The sequence below is a fragment of the Micrasema longulum genome, unplaced genomic scaffold, assembly GCF_059751315.1.
Source record: "Micrasema longulum isolate JH-2025_06_02 unplaced genomic scaffold, ASM5975131v1 h1tg001251l, whole genome shotgun sequence".
Lineage (NCBI taxonomy): Eukaryota > Metazoa > Arthropoda > Insecta > Trichoptera > Brachycentridae > Micrasema > Micrasema longulum.
The window spans coordinates 148021-161768 of NW_028278438.1; the positions used below are offsets into that span (position 1 = coordinate 148021).

The following is a 13748-nucleotide window of genomic DNA, read 5'->3' on the forward strand; positions in this document are numbered from 1 at the left end:
TTTACAACTAGATATTTACATAGGATTTTAAACACACGTTTATTGGGTAGGGACAGGAGAGTAAGAATATGAATAGGGAATGTAATATTAATATCAGAGAGGAAATCAGGATAACAATCATTTATGGGGCATCCAAAAAAAATATGGTTTAAATCTTCCTCGTCTAGCTGACATTCGCAAATAGCAGAGTCCCGGACATGGATTCTGAACAGGTGAGAACCATTGCAGCAGTGCTCAATGCGCATTCTGCATATGGAGGATGTCTCAAACTTGTTCACAATCACTTTGGAAAACCAAGGCTTTTCTGTTACATTTAGTTTCAGTTGGAAAAGATGTTTACCCTTAGCTTGGGAGGAGGCTACCCAATATTCTGAGTGAATTCATTCGACTACATTACTGCATTCGGGATTTCAGTCGACTACATTTACCCAGTGAATGTAGTCGACTACTTTCATCGGTAATTTTTCTTGTAACTGGCAACATTACAGTTTTGTCAAGTTGCGTAATGTCATTGTCATTCATTCCTGAAGTTTGTTTATCTGTAAACATTAAACAAAATTATCAACTCTTGCGTCAGCCAATACACGCTAAGCGCTAGGTCATTTTTATAACTGTGTTTGACATCGCCGGCAGACGATTTTTGGGCGGGGCTTTGCGGCTTCAAAAAAATTTAGACAAACATTTTGTTAAAAGTTTGTTTCACCGATTAAAATGGCAAATTGGCCCGCGATTGGCGCTTCGGTTTTACCGAATATCGGAGGGTGGGTTGGTGGTTTGATAACTAGCTCGCAAGTTAATTCGAAGGACGGTTCCAAACCTTGGTACGAGTCTTTGAAAAGGCCAGAATGGAGGCCACCCAACTGGGTATTTGGTCCAGTTTGGACTTCTCTTTATACCGGCATGGGATATGCCTCCTATCTTGTTTGGAGAGATGGTGGAGGCTTCCAAGGTACGTATTTCAATTCATTAAAACAGAAAAAAACGTTTTTGTGTAATATAAAAATAAATAAAAATGCAGTTGATGAGTTCTACATAACTGTAGAACGTGTGTGTTTTAACAAACGAACTCCTTATAATGTCAAAAGACTAATTTATTTATTTTTTACTCTACAAAATTTAAAAACTTACATGCTTAATTATTTTATTCTACTACCTAACTCCTTAAAAAAAGGTTGCGTAATATTGCCGAAAAATTAAATTTATTATTTTCATCAGAGGGGTCGAGAGTTTCTTAGAATAATTACTATTGAAGTATTCATATGAACTTAAAAATAATAATTAACAGAAAATTCACCTGTATTACATTAATTTGTGTATTATTTTGTATATAGCGAGCCAAAATCGACAGAACAACGTAAGCGACAAATAGTGAATTGTGCAGGAGAAGGTTTTTTTTAATTTTTGTTCTACACATATATACATTAATTCGGTCTATGGGATTTATAATGGTTGGTTACTGCCAATACTGAAATCACAGCCAACTTGTTTAAATACCTTCCACTTTTAAGATAGTGGCGGTAACGCTGTTTTGCCTATAACTCTGACAGTGGTGCGATCTAGTGTAACCGCCTACATCATCGTCGATTATGTTGTTTGCTTAGCTTAAAAATAATTTGTCAACATATTTTTTATTTTTTTAATGAGTGGAATGATATCTAAATATTTTAATTGTTCCTTTATCCTTCTTTTTTCCTTCCCATCCCCTCTCTCTTCATAGTGCTATTTTTTTATATTTGTAGTATAATGTTCACTTTTTATATATTTTTATTTTGTTAATCTTTGTTTTTAGTTTTTGTATAAAATTGTAAGATTCAATATGTCCATGTACTTGTAATTTTCTCAAACTGAACGGTTTGGGTAGGTAGGAAGAAATTGCCTTAAGGCAATATGCCCAACCTTATATGTATATATATTGTATATATATATATATAAATAAATAAATAAATATATATATATATATATATTAAGTATTAAATAAATAATAAATGATGCGGAGTAATACATAGAAAACTATAATTGGCCTATAATTTTTGTTTATTTGTAAATATTGTTTTTTTTTGTTATAATGAGGAAGTTCAGTAGTTTTTTTAAATTTTTTTTATTTGTTAATAGACTGTTAAACTAGGTCAAAAATTTTTTTAAAATTTTTTTACAAATCGTATTATCGGCGCTACGATTTTTCAAAGTTTTGTATTTCTGAAATAACTCCGCGTGGAACGTCAGAGGTTCATTTCCGCTTATTCTCATTCAGTTCTTCCTATTGGTCCAGAAGCGACAAGCAGACCGGAAATCTTCCATAGCTCTCAGATCATAGGTTGATTCACATGAACCAGTGACGTCATTTAAAGTAGTGCGTTTTTATCAAAATATTTATTATTATTTTTTCCGTACATTTTCAAGAAACTTTGTTCTACAATTTAATGCTCTAATTTTTACCCCGCGTAAGAAAACATTTTTTGTATCCAATTTCCCGTAGGGCTGAAGTTCCTCATTGGCTGTTGGTTTTTTAAAAATAAATAAAAATCAATATCCTTGAATGTGGCAGGTGAATTTTATAGACATATTACAACAGAGATGAAGAACATTTAAGAGAAGGTAATATAGAAGTCTAGGCATCTACATTGCTTATGACCTGTCAATGGTTGGTTTAAGTGGCCACTTTAATCACTGTGTAACATTCACCATTCTGCATATATTTAAACATCTATATTCCTTCAATTCTTTCATCTACCTGGTCCATGAAGAAGTTATGAAATTGAAAAAATAACATTTTCAGGCGTTGCCTAGTATGTAGGTGAAATAATTCAATTAGATGAATCTCACCCGCATAAATAAAGGTTTCAGCTCTTTAACTTCACAAACATCAACAGATGAAAGAATTGAAGGAATATAGATGTTTAAATATAGGCAGAATGGTGAATGTTACACAGTGTGTAAAGTGGCCACATAAACCAGCCATTGACAGGTCATAAGCCCTGTAGATGCCTAGACTTCTATATTACCTTCTCTTAAACGTTCTTCATCTCTGTTGTAATATGTTAATATGAACAGCTCCCCAGGGAGTTGAATCCAGTCCTTGTCTACAAAAATTTGGACAAACTCAAAATATTGTTGAATTTTATAGAGCTATGATGTTTTTAACACTTGTGCAGGGGGCAATAAGGAACACTTTTACTTTAAAAAAACGTAATTCGCCAAAAATTTTGCTTATGTTGTTCTGCCAATTATGGCTCGATATGTTATATGTAATATACCAAGGTTAATTTTCTTTCTCTTTTATAAAAATAAATTTAAATGTAAATAAATTTATATTTAAATGTATTGTATATAAGCTGGACATAGTTGCAAACAAACAATTTAAAAACTAATAAAATAAATGAACAAAAAAATAAACTTTACTTGGCGACATCAGATTAAATATATAGATATAAGTAATACATATTTACATAACACATTTTTTACTAATGACTTATATTATATGTGCTTAGTTTATTCGCCAGATTGTGTAACAGTTTACATAATGCAAGAATTATATAATTATGTATGTAAATGATATGATTTGTATATATTTTATTGCTTATTAATTTCACAGACGTGTTTGGGTAAGGTTTAGCTAATATTTATTTAGAAGCGCTCAAATGGTAGTGTCACAGATTCACTCATTCAGTCTGAACTCTGCTCTACCAAAACTTGATTCCTGATTTCTTGATTTTCAATTGGACAGTTTATTATGTATTTTTTCCTTAGCCGTTAAGAGGATATGAGATGCCGGACAATTTTGATGAATGGGTATTTGAACATTGTTTTTCTCACTCTTTCGCAAATGCCTCTCCGATACTGTGCGAAAAAGATAACTGCACGTCGGACTTATTTTGCCAAACTAAAATCAACAAAATAGATGTTTGGCTGTCTCATTTTCCACAATACAAATCTGAACGGATTTGGTTATTTTTAAAAAAAAGTATTAGAATGAAATTTTCTGTTTCGGTACCTTTTCTGTTTTTTAAAATGATTTATTATATTTGTATAACGTACGTCTGAAGTGCCAATGTCTCGGAACAATGTTTTGTCCTACAAATTGCTGTTAACACATGAACAATGGTTGAGTTCTGGGATAGAACAATATTGTTTTTTCCATGTGTAAATGGCCTTTAAGACAAACACTTCAATTGAGACATGCTTTAACAGAATGTGAGCCTTCTATGTCTTTTATGATTTTCCAAATAAACTATGCTAAATTCTTGATACAATCAATTTAAAAATCCGCTTATCTGAAAGACAAATAACTTCCAAACAACGTTGGTTTTAATTACATTAGCATATATGCGTGAAATTTAAGAGGTGTAGCGAGTGTAAACAATTTTCACTTTGTCATCTCTTGTTGTATAATTTTCATGCTAGAATGTTCTTACACATTTATTTTTTAATATTTTTTTATTAATCTATATTTGTGTGGTGATGGGTTATTAAAAAAATAATTATGTTAAAATGTAACTTTGTTTATAAAACCATTTAATTAAACTGATGCTTTAAAAAATATGTCAATATATTTCATATTATTTTTGCATTTGTTTCAACTCCTGTGGTGGTATTCTGAATTTTCTCTATCCCCTAAAGCGGTGTTTCTTAACCTGTGGTCCTGGGGGTCTGCGAATATATTTATGGGGGTCCGCAGTCTGATCTTTGGACCATTCAACAATAATAAATAAATGCCACCAAAAGTCTCGTAATCGCTACGCTTACTTAACACAGGGAATATATTGTATAACTGGCTTGACAACGGCACAGGAAAACCAACTAATAGAAATATCTTGTGGTTCAGCATTGAAATGTAATTTCAAAGAATCCTCTTTATCAAGTTTTTGGGTGAATGTAAAGAATGATTAAAAGGAAATATCAGAAGAAGCACTGAAACATTTACTGCTTTTCTCAACCACATACCTCTGTGAAAAGGCATTCTCTGCTCTTGTATATACTAAAAACAAATACAAAAACCGATTGCAAGTGGAATTCGATTTGAGATTACAAATTACTAGTAGTAACATCAACCCGAATATCACTAATTTAGTTGCAAAAAAGGAACCTTCACATTAATTAACCGTGTTGGTGTTGCCATTGTGCGTTAATTATTGACGTATGGGGGTCCTTGAAAATTGTGCTTGATTACCAAGGGGTCCGTGGCTGAAAACGGTTAGGAAACGCTGCCCTAGAGAGTGGTTAATTTGGGTATTTTAATTTTTTTGCATTGCTTAAGGTCGCAATAATGGTCTAAATGAAAATTTTTATATTTAGTTTCACGTGTTCGTATTTTTTTGACGTTTAATCATCGGTGCGGCTATAAATTAAGGAAAGTTGAGGCCTAAACTTAACCACTTAGACCATTATTGCGACCTTAAGCATTACCAAAAACACTTAATTAGGTTAAATTTACCAAACCGTATTTGTTTTTTTAAACAGTTTTATCATTTGACGTTTAATTATCAGTGTGGCCATTATATGAAGCAAAGTGTTGTCACATTCAATAAATAAAAATTCCCAAATTAACCTCTCAGAAGATTCAGAATACTAGCCCAGGGATAAAATAAATTAAAATTTATTTCAACAGATAGGGAAAACATTTTTGAGAAGGGAATATGGAAGTCTAGGCATTTACAGGGCTTATGACCGGTCATTGGCTGGTTTAAGTGGCCACTTTACACACTGTGTAACATTCACCATTCTGCCCATGTTTTAACATCCACATTTCCTCATCTCTTCCATCTGTTGACTTTTGTGAAGTAAAAGAGCTAAAACCTTTCATCATGCGGGTGAGATTCATCCAGTTGAACCAAATCACCTACTAGGCAACGCCTGAAAACAATTTTTCAATTTTTATACTTCTTCTTTTACCAGGTAGTTAATTCAACAATGTTTGAGTATGTCCAAATGCTTGCAGACTGGCTGGATGAATAACTCCCTAGGGAGGGAATTTTTTCATGATTTTTCTAGTTCTACTGTACCAATTTAAATATGGTACATTTCATATTCGAATTGGTAATTTATAATTCTTGTAATGAATTTATTATAAATTCATTTTTTTGGAATACGAATCAACCAAATTTCTAACTTGACAACTGAAAACTAAACGAGCCATGAATTCATAGCTCAAAACAAGTAAGGTACATAATGTTTCAATTTATAGATTCTTGAAGGCCATCTTCCATAAACATGATATAATTTGGAATTCATTAAATTTTCCAAGGTCAAATTAAAATATTCATGATGTTTAAATAATATTATTTATATCTAATTTATTATAAAAATAAAAGATGCGTTATCAATATCACTAAAGATAAAGAATTGAAAATTCTGTTATCGTAAATAAATTGAATTATTTTCATCCTAAGGACTTTTTTACAATGTGTTACTGGGTAAATTGCATGAGTTAATATAATGTTATTTTAACTCTTGTGTGGATGGCTATGATGTGACATGTTATTTTTTTTTTAAAAAGAAGGCTTATTTTGCTGTAACAGGCCTAACTTATATGATAATTTGTATGAATTCTGGAAAATATATTATTAGACAGTAATGTATTAAATTGTGTCGGGTTTTTTTTTTAGAAAGAAATTTTTCAGCTCTACAAAACATTATTGTGTTTTTTATCATTATAATTTTTTTTTTACAGAAGCACTTTTTTGAATATTCGTTTAATTCCCGCCAAACTGCAAAAGCAGTTTTTTTGTAGGGATTTTTCTCTTTAAATATTTTAGTAACACTATATAATGTACACATAAAGTAACAAAATAAAGTAAAAAATAAAATATAAGTGAAAAACAGTGTTTTTTGATGTTTGCTTTTATGTATCATATATTATTTTGTGTGATTTCAAGTCTTTAAAATGGAATGCCAAGTAGACGGAAAGTAAGCATTTTTGACACCCCTTCTGTTCAATCGACGGAATAAAGCTTCCGAAGCTGCTTGCGATATTTGCGTAGTGAACTTGAATACATTATGGGCTAATTTTTTTGGTGTTAACATAAGTTGTGTCTAACATTTGGACAAACTCAAAATATTGTAATAAAACCAACTGGTCCAAGAAGAAGTATAAAAAATATTTTCAGGCGTTGTCTAGTATGTGAAATAATTCGTTCAAATGAATCTCTTCACAACAATAAAGGTATCAGCTCTTTTACTTCTCTAAAATCAACAGATAGAAGAATTGAAGAAATATGGATGTTCAAACATAGGCAAAATGGTGAATGTTACACAGTGTGTAAAGTGGCCACTTAATCCAGCCAATGACAGCTCATAAGCCCTGTAAATGCCTAAACTTCCATATTACCTTTTCTAAAATATTCTCTATCTCTGTTGTAATTTGTTTTTAAAAAAATACTCTATTGAACGCTAACAGAAAGAATTGTCAAAAATGCTCACTTTTGTCTAATTGACATATCATTTTTAAGCCTTGTAATCAAATAAAGTAATATGTGTACAGTAAAAACACAGAAAACATCTTGTAAAGCAGAAAATTTTCTTTTCAATGACGTATGACCTTTACCATTATGTTTTACTTTTGGTGCTCATTTTCATTTGGAAAAATACGGACGCAACTTATTTAAATACCTAATACATATCATCGTTGCGCCGGCAATATATGTTAAAGTAATTTTTATTTTTTAAAGGTCTTCTTAATTCCTCATTAAGATTACTTAATTTTGTTCAAATAAACTACACTTTATTGTTATTGAATCGGCATTCACTTCGTAACACTTCATTATAAATTATTATGAAAATAAAACTTTGTTATTAGTGTTACACAGTTTTTGTTATTTTACAAGAACACTACTACAGTTTCGGGAGAGCACTCCTCCCATCGACGGGTGATATAAAACTCACCTATATATAAATAAAACATATATAAATAAGTATAAAACACTAATAACAAAGTTTTATTTTCATAAATAAATTAAACTACACTTTAGCTATCAATAAAAAAATATGTAAAAGAATTCCATCATCAAAAGGTACATTGTTTTATTAATCTCTTTAACAATTTTTACAATGTCACCCAAGAGATATTGCCGGCTCAACGACAGTATGTTAAATTTTAGTTTTATTATCTGTATTACAAAATATCTCATATTTTTAATGTGCCTTACACGACGTTACAACACCTTTTGCAGATGGATTTTTTAGCAGTCTTTTCTTAGCTCTTGCTAATATGACAATATATGTATTTAAACTCATTAAAATATTGATTTATCAAAATATTTATGTTAAATTTAGGGGCTTTTTTCAATAACTGTGCTAGAAATGGGGATCAAGTTCGGGTTCGAACTTTGCATCTCTAATCCACGAGTCTGCAAGACGCTTCTACTGGACCGCAGTCTGATTCAAATTGTAATTTATCATTCATCATCTTGTATTTCAGGTAATGCTAAACTACCTTTGATCCTGTTTGGAACTCAGTTGGCGCTTAATTGGGCATGGACACCCATTTTCTTTGGAGCACACTGCCTCAAATGGGTAAGTAAAATAACATCATAGTAAAGTAAAATCGTATAAAATAATTTTGGGATTTTTATCCGTGAGTATCCTCCAAGTCAAATTCTGGTTCTTACTGACAACGTTTTTGTTGATGCGCCATCTTTCAAATAATCTCATTGGCCAATTTCGGTGCAATGCTTCATTCAATTCATTCCAACTGTCGACACTATCCAACCTTGTGGTGATAGTTCCATTTAAATTATTCCTTTAGAATCCCACCATACACATTCACATTAAAACAAAATTGATATCCAGAAATTAATTAAAACTATTAGCACTATCAGTGGTTTGTGTTTTTTTCTCATTTCTTAAATTTATGTTATTATTGTTTAATAATTTATAAACAGTCTCTCAATAATAGTAAGTTTTTTTGTTTTGTTCTATTATACAATAGTTATTATTATAAAAATAATAGTTACAAATAAATTAAAAAGATGAAGCAACAATAAATTATATAAAAATAATAAGTATATTGAATAATTCAAAATATATGCAAAAAACATAATATTAGAGGTATGATTTAAATTTTTTAGCCAAGAAAGTACCTATAAACAAGTAAAAGTCACTTTACCAAATTTTAGCCACCGCTCCTCATTAAAACCCTTACAGATATTTTTTTATGTATCAGAAAGAAAAAGTTATTAATGGAATTTATTAAAAAGACATGAATTATGTTATGTACATAAAACCTCTTAAACAAATAAATACAAAAATCTGCTTTTTCCTTGATCTCCAAAAATTCAAATTATAATTTCCCAAAATGATATTTTTTGGGTTAGTGACCTTTGCCTGAACGGGGTCGATATTTAATATGGCATCCTGAAAATGTTAACATAGTTTATTTTATTTTATTACTCGCCATGTATTGTAATTAATTGATATTTTTTATTATTTACTTTGGAAAATGTTCCTATTCCTACTTTTTTACAATTATTTTTATTGTGCATATTATGCATATCTTACGCAATTAATATCCAATTTAAATTCTCACAAATTCAAACTTTTTATAATGATTCTACAGTTAAACATTGTGTGATATAATGTATATTAATTTATATTTAGATAGATAAGATTGTAAATAGTTCTTAAGTTATATAAAATAAAAATAGCATTGGTTTAATCATACTTCATGCTGTTACTGCCATCTGTTGGAATATGTGGGATGCGTTTTGCTAACAAGTTTTATTAAAACACGTGGTTTTGTTAAAATAATATAAAGTAACAACTACTGTGGGTGTAAATTACCTATATATAAATATATATATATTACAATAAGTCTTTTTAAACTTGCGTGTGGCTATGATTTCACATGAGTGTACATAGAAAACTTCTTATTTAAAAAAAATTGAAGAAGTCTTATTTTGCTATAACAGGCTTAAAGTATATTTTTTTAATAAATTATGGAAAATTGATTATTAAACAGTATATTTATTTTTAATAAAAGAGAAATACTCGAGTTCTTATTATTTACTCAAATATTAAATTTTTTAGACCATTTCAACATAGTTGACTTGAAAAATGTATGTAAAAATGTATTTTTACGCTAGAATATTTCATAGTCCCTGAACTGGCACATGAAGCGTATGATTGATCTTACTTTTATGTAACATAAGACGGGCGCATAGACAGCTAACTATGACATTTTCAAACTAGTTGTTAGAAAAAAATCCACAAAATATTTTTTCTCAGTTGGTCTGGGTGTTGTGTATTTTTCATATCCTCTCTTTTCACCTGCTCTTATTTCTACCTGGTTATTCTTTAAAAAAAATAATTATCACGTTACGCTGCGGTTGGTTTACTGATGCAGTACCGTATGCACCATGGTGTGGTGTATGTGTATGGTGTGGAAGGTAAATGATGATGATTAAGGTGTATACACCTAACAAAGAAAAAGTACTTAAAAAACAAGTAGTTATATATTAGAGATATTAGCAAAAATACAAATAAAAATGCAGTAATTATGTAAAGTAAAACAAATACATAACACATAATATTTAAAAATAATTATAGTATTTGTGTGTGTGCATATATGTCTGCATATATGAAAAAAACAAACTACCATTTAATCAAAAATGACTTAAGTTGGAAAGCTCAAATCTTCACTTTTGACAAACCGTTAATTTCCTCAGAATTTACTTAAGGCCTTTCTTCGTGTGGTGGCAGATGTATGAACAGTGAATGAATAAGGTGGCTGATAAATTTCAAATGGAATAATTTGTTGTATTCTATTTGTTTTTAGAGTCTGATTGACATTTTGGCTCTGACTGGCAATGTAGCTGTGTGCGGGGTTTTGTTTTACAAGATTAACCCTGTAGCCGGGTACCTGTTCATCCCGTACGTGGCCTGGCTGAGCCTTGCATCCTGTCTTAACTACGCCATCTGGAGGGACAACCCGGAGGGAGGCCCCAAGATCAAGGAACTTAAGGATTAATTGGGAAATAGTGATGGCCACCGTATAAATCTGTCCACACAGTCAAAACATCACAGAAATTTACATTCTGTCAATAAAGAGTGGAAATTAATTGAGGCCTCTGGTGTTCTTATAGCTTTTTCTTATGTAACGCTTCAAAAACAGTGGCACAAAATGCACTTTGCGACCTTTTCACAACCAATCACAAAAGAAGCTAGTTATAACTTAGTGTTACTAGCATTATAATCAGCTGTAATTTAGATTTATTTTTTTACTTCTTTTTGATCTGTCACACATTTCGTTTAACGTTTCATGTTTAGAATTCAGAAAAATTCATTTTGGAATTATTTGATAGTCAAAAACATTTTTATATGACCATTATTTTTCTTTTCATTGGACTGTTAAATACCTAAGTTTTGGGGACAAATATGATTTTATATTTTTATAAAGTTGGGGGTTTTAGTTGTATCCGAGGTCCGCCCCCTTAACTTTCCCATTTTATAACATTGCTATTAACGACAGCTGAAAAAGACCACCCAATTGAAAACTTGGGTAAATAAAAATAATGACAATTTGGGTTAAAAATACCATCTCACAAATATGTAAGAGATTTTTTGTCAGTATTTACATATGAATTGATAAATATCAAACGCAGGTATGTCCACAACGATCCACCAGTGTCCATGTGGACCTACTAGCTTCTGAATTGAAACAGATTTTTTTGACAGTGTTTTATTGTAATAATGAGAACATGTTTTAATTTAAACAGTACTGAAATGATCTTTTTTTTTTCTCTACATTTTGTAGAACAAATATATTTTTTTAAATGAGTGGACATATTGGCGTTTGATATTTATCAACTCATATATATTTTACAACATATGTTGATTGCCTATTTTTAAAAGGTGTGTTTTTATAATCTTTTTACCCCCAAATTTTTAAATAATATCATCGACCATTATCTTTTTGTTTTGTAAAAGTGTCATTCTGACTAGCCTTGAGACATATTGTAAAAGCAACGAATTAGACTGTTCATGCACTTGATGTAGGTAATGGATTCATTCAAAATGAAACGCACTGTTCAATTTTATACCTCAATAATTAGAATAGTTTGAACAAGTATATTGTTATTGGTGTTAGATTATTAAGTTTTCTTTTTAAATGATTTATTTTTTTGCTTTTTGCAATGAATGTGCCTTTTATAAAATGTGTTTGAAATAAACATGGCAGCATTACAACCAAATGTTGTTCCAACACAGGCTTGTATTTATTTTTTATCCGTTTAAATACATTGTTACATTATTACCTTTCACAACGTACTAATCTTAGGCATACATACATTCCTATAATCAAATACCAGTTAGGATTGTTCACTACATTACAGACTTCAGTAAGTATTTTAGTATGTCATAGGATTTACATAATTATTTTTATATATGGCATTTATTGTTAGTATAGTGTTGCAGAAACATTTAAATACATATTTATACAACAGCCATTGTGTTTTATTTGAAGATAATCAAACAAAATGAATTGTTTTGTTTACATTGTTCAACATGATTTTATTTTTTGGATATATTTTGCATGAAATATTAATTGTAAAATATAATCATTCTCTGTAATCATATGTTAATGGTATAGTGGAAACTCTATATTCGACACTAATCTGTCCCTAGGGGTCTAAAGAATATAGAATTTGACAAATGTAGAAATAATTTCTCCCATAAGAAATAATTGAAATTCAATTGATCTGTTTTCAACTCATAAAAATGGTAAAAAAATATGTTGTTTGCTATCAATTTTACTATCAGTTTAAATAAAATAGTAAATAATAATGCCAATTATTGAGTCGCAGCGCTACTGTCAGCGGCGGAAGTATATACGAGTGGAAAATACTAACAAATATGGAGAAAAAAAAATTGACACCAAAATGTAATGATTACCAAATATGGGGGTTGACAAACAGTGAGGTTCCACTCTATATAGTAGGTATATGACAAATGGCAGCCAACTTAAATAAAATATTTATTAATTTTGGGTATTAGAAGCAAACATAGAAATCTCCACCAAAAATGGAAAATTAGTTATTGATGCCAAAATAAACTATACACCTACCTATGTAAATAATAGCGTAATTCAAAACCGTCTCTAAATCTTGCGAAAACGGATTTTAATTATACTACTTGACACCGCAAACTTAGCCTTTTTCATTGAGTAAGTGAAGCATAATTAGAAATCTAATAATTATTTTTTCAAGGTTTTTTGTAAATATCTCAGCAACTCCTTCAATGGAGATTTCTAAGTTTACTTCTAATACCCTCTCCTCAATTGTCCTATATTTATTTATTTTCGAACAAACCACCCATCACGTCGTTTCGCTGTAAGGGTAGGCAGATAGGAAAGAATGCCATATCACTCTGTCTTTGCATACAGATCTAGTTTCCTCTACATTCATACATCTTATACACGCGCGCCGATTATTCTGACTTTCGACATGTCCATCTTCAAGTGTTTGTTGGATTTGGTCATGCCATGTCTTTCTCAGTCTTCCTCTATTTCTGGATCCATCAACATTCGCAGCGTAAATCTTTTTAGCCATTCTTTCGCTGTCCATGTCCAAACCAACGCAGAACTCCTTTCTTGATTTTGTATGGAAATGACATTTGTACATCTTTCGTACATAGTTTTACCAGACATTTTTTTTTTTTTTGTTTAAAGAAAAAGAAATATTTGCGTTCTTATGATTTACCCAAATATTTAATTTTGAGGGCCATTCTCAACGAGTTGTAAATAACTCACTATTAGAAAA

General features: G+C 30.5%; 1 protein-coding gene across 1 annotated transcript; it reads left to right on the forward strand.

The window, feature by feature from the left end:
* The first annotated feature begins 495 nt into the window (after nt 1–495).
* Tspo (Translocator protein) lies at nt 496–12197 on the forward strand. The gene is made up of 3 exons (XM_088234511.1): nt 496–949; nt 8414–8508; nt 10769–12197. Exons 1-3 carry the CDS (start codon nt 712–714, stop codon nt 10958–10960), a joined length of 525 nt encoding a protein of 174 aa, XP_088090637.1. The 5' UTR covers nt 496–711; the 3' UTR covers nt 10961–12197.
* Nucleotides 12198–13748: the final 1551 nt, after the last annotated feature.